Here is an 8,609-nt window from a genome sequence, read left to right on the forward strand (position 1 = left end):
TCACCTTGTCGGTAGGGTTCCAGGACCACATCCACCTGACGGCAGAGCTTGCGCATCACCGTAACCCCCTCCGGCCGCTTCAGATCCAAGATCAAGGATCGCTTCCCGCGGGCCAGCCACTTTACCCCTCCTCCACCTATCCACTTTGTCCCTCCGTTACTTGGCCGGTCCACTCGAATCACATGGGCCCCGAAATCGGCCAGGATCATGCCGCAGTGGGGGCCTGGGGCCAGACCGGCCAACTCCAGCACTCGAACCCCTCGGAGAATCATTGACATCTTCACGAGGACAGAGGGTGCCTCCTGCTGGGAGGGGCAGCTGTCAACTGAATCCAGAGGCTTCTCTGGCAAGATGCCAAGACGCCCCTCTTAGTACGCCTGCGTAGAGGGGAGCTGCGCCTGCGCAGTGAGAAGGTGAAGCCCAGTGACCTTCCTCCAGTGACACTAGGTGCCCTTCTCTAGAGTATAAATGCTCTCTGAACCCTCCCTTCTCCTCCTCCTCCCCTCCCCTTTCCACCCCTTTCCTCCTGTCCCTCCCTTCCTGCCCCCCTACTCCTCCCCTCTCTCTAGACAACTAAGACTAAATATTATTGACGTAATGCTAGATTAATTTCTTCACCAGTTGTTTTCTTTAATAATCATAATCATTTGTATATCATTTTCTGGGCAGCTAGGTGGCTGGGGTGAAGAGAACTCGGTCTGAGTTAAGGTGAGGCCCGAGACACGAGCTGAGTTACTCTGGGAAACTCACTTAACCATGTTGGCCTCAGTTTCCTCATCTATAAAATGAGCTAGAGAAGTAAGTGACTAACCATTCCAGTATCTTTGCCAAGAAAATCCCAAATGGAGTCACAATGAGTAGGATATGACTAAACAATATATATTACATAATCTTTACTTCAAAAAAGTTGATCTTTGATTTTATACATGTCTGTCCTACCATCCATGCATATTTTTATAATCCTTTCCCAATACCTCAGCATGACTACTGACTTCCCTTTAGGCCTTTCTTCCCCAACTAAGTTCCCTAATAAAATGATCTCTATGTAAAACCTATATAACATATAAAACAACATATAAAAACATCTAGCTGGAACTAGATGCAAAAAAAAAATTATGATATTATTCTTGCCACAATATCCCAATAATCCAGTGCCCCTGAACCTGTGAAATACAATTCTTTTTGATGTGTCTTGTGATAGCATAAATAACATTTCAGAAATCAGTCAGACACTTCTCAGTGAAGCATGTGAGTAGGAATGAAATAGTACCTCTTCTGGTTAATTACTGTCCTTCATACTTGGAGAGGACCCAAATGGCATCACTGGGAGTGTCTTCTGACTAGAGACTAAATTGGCTTTAAGTGAAGAAGGGTTGCCCAAGGTTGTCAGCCTTACTCTCTCTTCCAGTCGTTGAAGCCCAGGGATAAAACCAGGATGACTCACAAGGCAGTGAATGATCTAGGCTTCTTTAATGTCTAATCAAGTTCTCTAAGTGTTATATAGCGTCTGCTTCCTCTGCCTTTGTGGCCATTGGAATAAATTGCTCCCATCTGTCTCTTCTGTCAGAGAAGTCTTCATACGTTTGGGATGGACATCCCCCACAATTCACTAACAAATTTGAGGTTTTTTGGTTGCAATCAACCTAGTTTAACCTGCCTGATGAGAGGGTTTACCAGGGCCCAGCCACTGTACATGCTCCAGCTTTTTGGAACAACAGATGAGAGCTGAGTGGCAGGTGGACACCAAAAGTAGATGAGCAGTCCTGAAAAGGATTGAGCAAGCTCACACACCAGAGATGCTAGTCCTTCCTAAATACCCCTGCCTCCCTAGTACCTCTTATGGATCTACAGCTAAAGGGGTCCTCAGAGGCCATATTTTACAAATGAAGAAACTGAAGATTAAGGAGGTTCAGTGACTTGTCTGAGGTCACAAAGGTAGGAAAGCATAAAAAAGATTGGATCCTAGGTCTTCTGACTTTGTAGTTAGCGCAAGTTTTCTTGTATTATGTGAGCTCTTTATCTTTTACCTTGGATAAATAAGAACTGCCTAGATGTGTGATTGCCAAATATACTACAGAAAATACCAAATATTTGATAATTGGCACAAGAGAGAATTCAGGGAAGTTGAAGAAAATTCAGGCAGATCTATTCTGTAATCTTCTTTAATCAGAAGTCTTCTCCAAATCTCATCTGTTTTCCCCAAGGAAGAGATGACACTTTCTATCACTGTAGCAGTCATAATTGTTCTTTGTGAATAAAGGTATGTAAGGATAATTTTAGCTTTGTGACTTGAAATCTAATTAATTGGTCGCCAGGGAGAATTCCCAAATAATAAAATATCCAAGTCAGCTGAGAATTATGGTAATTTAATTAATATAGAGAGAAGGAATTAAGGAAAGGAGAGAGAGAGAGAGAATGAATTAATTTTAACTGCTCTGGTTCAGACTGAGCCAGGCAGTAGTTAAATGCCTTAGCCAAAGTGGCCTCCCTGAGCCCAAGGGAAAAGGAGTCAGTCTTATCATTCAAGAGGCTCTCCAGGAAGCTGTCTGAGGGGAATCCTCCAGGCTGAGTTCCAGTTCTCCACTGAACTCAATCTCCTAAACTCAGTTCCAATCTGAACTTTTCATCTTCTTTTATAGACCTTTCACTCTTATGTCTTCAAATTTTCATGTCTACTAATCACAGTAGATGCTTTTTCCAGGACTGACCATTGTTTAGTTCTCACCACTCTTTAGTTCTCACCTTCTCTGGCTAGATTATATCTTTGGAGTACTTCACACTTCTTTGTTAAGATTGCCTTTTGTGAGTTACTTGACCTTTTTGTGATTAATTTGACCTTTTGTGATTAATTTAACCTCTATAGGTACTTAACACCCTTTTGTATTAGATCTAAAAACAGAACTAGATTAAGTTTAGCTTCACTTCAATCAGAAGTTTACAACTTTATCTTCCCTAAAGTATGTCTACTTAGGGTGGAGTAGTTTCCAAGTTCACAGGTAGAGGATTCATGGTGGAAAGTAGGATAGAACATCATAAAGAAAATGTTAAAAATACATGTTAATTCTTAAATGTATGCTGTAGTTACACATCTGTTGGGTTTTTTTTTTGTTTTTGTTTTTGTTTTAGAGAGCTAGTTGTTAAACCTTTTCAGTGCATTGCTGAATAAAAGGAACCATAGAGGTCATCTAATTCAAGCTAGATATTTTTACATGTTAAATATGTTTTATATAGAAATAATTTTATTGGGGAACTTAATATGGGAATATATGCCTAGAGAGATTAAATGATTTGCTCAAGGTTACTCCTTTAATGTTGGCTCTACTAGAGATCCAGAAGCTCTGTCTCAAGAGCCAAGCCTCTTTCCATATAAAGAACCATTGACTTTCCCAGGTTTTCTTCTAGATTAGTTTGTGAAATACAATGGAATCAAAACAGAGGATAGTATAACTCAGCTATCATAGATTAGGGCACAGGTACAGAAAGGTTAAATATTTGACCAGAAAGAACAAGATAAACCCTAGTGCAAATAGGAGGCTCTCTCTGTTGTTCTCTGTCTCTCTATTTTTGTGTCTGTCTGTCTCTGTCTTTCTCTCTCTGTGTCTCTTCTGTCCGTCTGTCTCTGTCTCTATTTCTCTCTATTGCTCTGTGTCTCAGTCTGTATCCTTCTCTGAATATCTCTTCCCCTTCCCAGACTCTTTTGCTAGCACAATCCATACATACTGCTAGAGGCCATAAACACATTGATTAGACACTCTGGTCTAATCTACCTCCACATCAGTCACCAGTACCTCCCTCCCTGCTCTTTCCAACTTCCTTTTATTTTATTATCTTTTTAAAAACCCATTTTAGAATCAATACTGAGTATCAATTAAGCAATTGGGATTAAGTGACTTGCCCAGGGTCACACAGCTAGGAAGTGTCTGAGGCCACCTTTGAACTTTAGGTGTGAAACTTTACCCTCTAAACCACCTAGCTGCTCCTTTACTCCCATATCTATGGCTACTAAAACCATAAATACATACTTTCTCCTTGACCTTGTCAAATTATTCAGTCTCTAGTTCTGACATGTCCCATTTGCACCACAACTAAGGATTAATTCCTTTCTCTCCTGACAGATTTCAGTTATTATTTATTACCTGTGTGACTTTCAGCAAGTCCCTTAATTTCCCTGGGCCTCAGGTCTCTCATCTGTAAAGTTAGGGAATTGGACCAGATACCATCTGAGGTCCTTTATCATTCTAAGTCTTCTCCTATGATTCTATGATCATTGGTATGGATTTTTCCTCCACCAGTATAGGTAAAACATAGATGATATTCCTTCATCTATTTCATAAAATAATGGGAAAAAATTATGCAAGTAAATGAGAGCTCACCTAAATAGCATCTACTTGCTACAGTTGCAAATGTCTAGGTTTTTCATATTCTCCCTTAAAACTTTAATGAAAAAATAAACAAGAGGATCATTAAACAACTACAGTTCTGTTTTTTTTCCTTTTATCCTTTGTATCATGCTGAGCAATGCATTCTTTAAAAAAAAAAAAAAACCTTTTTACTTTTGTTATTGTATCACTCTAATTTCTGTATATATACCTGTCCCTTCTATCTAGAAAGTCCTTCCTTGTAACAACAACAACAAAAATGCATTTCAGTGAAACCAACAAAAATATCAAAGGTATATGGGAACATATGCAATATTTCACACCCATAGTCTCCCACCTATTCAAAGAAGGAAGGAAGGTTAAAGAATACATTCCTATATATCATGAAATGACTTAAAATATTGATTTTGGAAAAGCTACTCAGTAGAGGGTTTTTTTTTTTATTAAAGTCTAGCAGGAAATGTAAGATTCAAACCCCAAGGCTAGTTTATGAGACATCCCCTTCACCCCCACATTATTACTTACTTTGGGGAGTAAGCAGAGTTTTATTTGATGCCAAGTCTGGTCTGGTGCCTGGTCAGCATTAACTTGTCAGTTCCCAAGTTTGTGACTTGGGATTGCTCCCAGTGTTCTCTGGCAGATATAAAACCAGAGATCTTTATCTTTCTAGAAGAGAGACTGAGTCCTCAAAGAAATCAGAATCCAGAATTTATGCTGGAACTGAGTTTCTTTATGCATAAGCTTGAACACCTCCTTCCATGAACACAGCTCCATTGCTACCCTCATGGACTTTCATTTCATAGTCAAAGGTCAGTTATCACAACTGTTTTTTTTTTAACTGCCAACCAAATAGTCCTCCCTGACTACACTTTGTTTTCCAAATAATACAGGCAGATCTGTGTTCAGAATTGTACAGAGACACTCATATATTTTTGGCACTCCATGTCATGTAACTTTGAGTTATTTGACATAAAGATTAGATTAGGCAAAAATTTTAATCTAGTGCTACCTAGTCCTGTAAGGAAGGGTAATAGAATAAGAAATATTCTTAAGAATATTCATAAGAAAATGCTGGGAAATAGGATGATTGTGTATTTAAACTGGAAGGCATCTCAGAGTCTACCTGCCCCCATTTCACATTGGAGGAAATTGAGACCCAGGAATGTTAAGCGCCTTGTGAAAACTTGCACAGGTATTATCAGAGGTGGGATTTAAACCCAGGCCTTGTGACTCAATCCAGGGTTCTTTCCACTAAACCATAGTAGAAAGAACTTGAGACTTCATGATGAACATCTCAGGGGTCATCTCATTCAAACTTTGTTCTTAGAGATGAAATGACTGAGGCTTATTGAGGCTAAATTGCTTGCCCAAAGTCATATAGTTGGGCATTGGTATAGCAGAAACACTTAAGTGTTGGCATAATTCACAGGATTCAAAGCAGGAAGACACCTGAGAGGCCAGTTAGCACAACTCCTTCATTTTATGGAAGTGGAAACAAAGACCTAGAAAAGTGAAGTGATTTGCTCAAGACCATGCAGGTGATAAGTGGCCAAGGTAGGATTTGAACCAGGGACTTGAGACTCTTCACCCACTTCTCTTTTTCAATTAGACCATACTGTCTTTCCATCAGTTTAACTCTACCTGTCTTAGCACTGTGCACTGGGATGCAGGAATTTAGTACATAGATATTGCCTTTCACCAAAGAAATTTTCATTGTGGTTGGAAGATGAGGCATATATGTGAAACGATGAAATAATATCAACCATAAGTATGTGTTAAGTTCCAAAATGATTGATGCAGATAGTGGAATTCAATCCTATCGTTCCAAAGAATTGGAAATTGAAAGGATGTTCATGAATCAGGGAGAGGCTGTACAAATGGTTGCGATGGAATATTGTGCTACAAGAAATGATGAGGGCTGTCTGTGGTTTCAGAAAAACTCAGGAAGACTTACTTATGTGGACTGATGCCAAGTAAAGGGAGCAGAACCAGAAGGACGTGGAATACAAACTGGGAAAGAGTTAGCTCTTCTGATAAAGACCATTCATGAAAAATGCTATCCACCTCCCAACAGAGAATTAGTGAACTCTTCTTGAGTATAGATTGAAGTTATTTTTTTCCATTTTCTTTATTTTTCTTGCTTTTTTTTTTTTGCAACATGGCTCATATGGAAATATGTTTTGCATGGCTTTACACATATAATTGATATATCCAGTTGCTTGCCTTCTAAATGGATGAGGAAAGAGCTGAAGGGAGAAAGAGAATTTGGGATTCAAAATTTAAGAAAATGAATGTTATCAATAAATAATGAAGTAATCCTACCTTTGACACTATATATCCCTAGACAAGTCATTTGTTCTAATTGGGCCTCATTTTTTCATCTATAAAATGAGAAGGTTGCAGTGGGTGGCTTCTGAGGACCCCCTACAGTCCTAAATCTGCAAACCTTTATGACTTTCTTGAGAATATGAACAGATGTGTTTTTTGTCTTTAGGCCTTCAGCGCCTAGTTTGCACCCTTAATAATTTGAATAAGTTATGAGACCTTAAACCCAGAGGCAGCATGGATATAGCCTTTATCGATAAATCAGGAATTAAGGAGCTCAAATCCTACCTTGGAGATTAACTGTGGATCCTGGGGCAAATCGCTAATCTCGATGAGCCTTCAGTTTCCTCATCTGCAAAATTGTGGCAACAACTAGGCAACAGTTCACAGGATTGTGGTGGGAATCCAGGGAGATAATGAAAGGCATGAAGGTCTTGCTTTGTGCTAACAAGGTAGATAGGAAGGGAGGAGGGAGGGAAATAAGCATTTATTAAGTACCTTCTGAAGTGCCAGGCACTGTGTAAGCCCTTTATAAGTATCTTTTTGTTTTTTAAACCTTTACCTTCCTCTTAGAATCAATACTATGTATTGACTCCTAGGAAGAAGAGTGGTAAGAGGTTAAGTGGTAATAGGGGTTAAGTGACTTGCCCAGGGTGTCCCAGTTAGGAAGTATCTGAAGCTAGATTTGAATTTAGGACCTCCCATCTTTAGGCCTGACTCTCAATCCACTGAGCCCCCCAGCTGCCCTTCAAGTACCATATTTGATACTCACAAAAACTCTGGAAAGCAAGTTCTCTTCCCATTTTATAATGGAGGAAACTGAGGCAAATGGGTTAAATGATTTGACCGTGATCATATAACTAATAAGGATCTGAGGCTAGATTTGAATGCTGATCGGTCCTGACTCCAGGTCCTGCACTCTAACAATTGCACTTCCTAACTGCCTCTCAGAAGCATAATGTCAGCTAGAGGAAAAAGACCAAAGCACAAAACACACCACCAGCCCCTAGCACCAAGACGCTCACATTCTACTGGATGCTGACAATCAGTATGCAGATGAGAAACTGCAAAGTTTATGGGGAAAAAAAATATTCTGAAAATTTTTTGTTCCAGTTTTTGGTTTTGTGGGGAGAAAACTAGAGAACTAACACCTGGAGGAATGGGAAAAGCCTTTTCTAGGAACTAGCTCCTGAGCTGAATGTTGCAGGGAGTTACAAATTCAAATCAGCAGAGATGAGGAGAGAAAGCATTCCAGCAGCTTGGGAGAGGCTGTGCCAAAGGTGGAGGTGGAACACTGCCTAGCACTAGGGAGGTTTGTTAGGAACACAGAGACGGGAGGGGCAATAATGTGGAACCAGTCTAGAACAGTAGGTTGGAGCTGAATTGTAAAGCGTTTTAAGTGCTAAACAGAGAAGTATGGATTTATAGCAACAACACTGATGACAGCTAGTATTTATAGATCCCTTTAAGGTTTTCAAAGTGTTTACAAACACTGGCTAAGCCAGAGGCTTGAGTATTTATTCCTCTCTCAGGACAGGGCCCAAACTCTGGGGGCCCGCTCAACCATGGACTTGGTTTTAGCTCTAGAGAAAGCTGGTCTCTAAAGAGAGGAGTCAGATTCATTTTTTACTTTTTATTTCCCCAACCTGCAGCCAGGTTGAAAATCATTTGTATCTTAGACATGGGTCAAATCTAAGGACACTCCAAAAGGGAAAAGAAAGACACTCAATGGGCAAGATAAATCAATTATAGGACAGCTATTTATTTTCTCCACAAAGAAAAAGAAATACTAAAAACACAAAAGATATGAAAGTATATATTGGCACAGACATAAACACTGTGCAATAATCTATAGCTCCTTTTATTATGCTTTACTAGTATGCAGAGACATAAAACATGGGACAT

General features: G+C 39.7%; 1 protein-coding gene across 2 annotated transcripts in view; it reads right to left on the bottom strand.

Annotated features, from left to right (window-relative positions):
- AMACR (alpha-methylacyl-CoA racemase) overlaps positions 1 to 5,186 on the bottom strand; it is a 31,934-nt gene extending 26,748 nt beyond the window's left edge. Inside the window, exons 1-2 of one of the 2 annotated variants that reach the window (XM_007487493.2) lie at positions 4,905 to 5,186; positions 5 to 398 (exon numbers count right to left, since the gene is read on the bottom strand). In XM_007487493.2, coding sequence (XP_007487555.1) covers positions 5 to 278 — 274 coding nt within the window. In that variant the 5' untranslated portion in view covers positions 279 to 398; positions 4,905 to 5,186. The remainder of the gene's footprint in view (positions 1 to 4; positions 399 to 4,904) is intronic. The other variant, XM_001365628.4, reaches the window with a different exon arrangement.
- Between the last annotated feature and the right edge of the window lie 3,423 nt (positions 5,187 to 8,609).

This window comes from Monodelphis domestica, chromosome 3 (genome assembly GCF_027887165.1).
Source record: "Monodelphis domestica isolate mMonDom1 chromosome 3, mMonDom1.pri, whole genome shotgun sequence".
NCBI lineage: Eukaryota > Metazoa > Chordata > Mammalia > Didelphimorphia > Didelphidae > Monodelphis > Monodelphis domestica.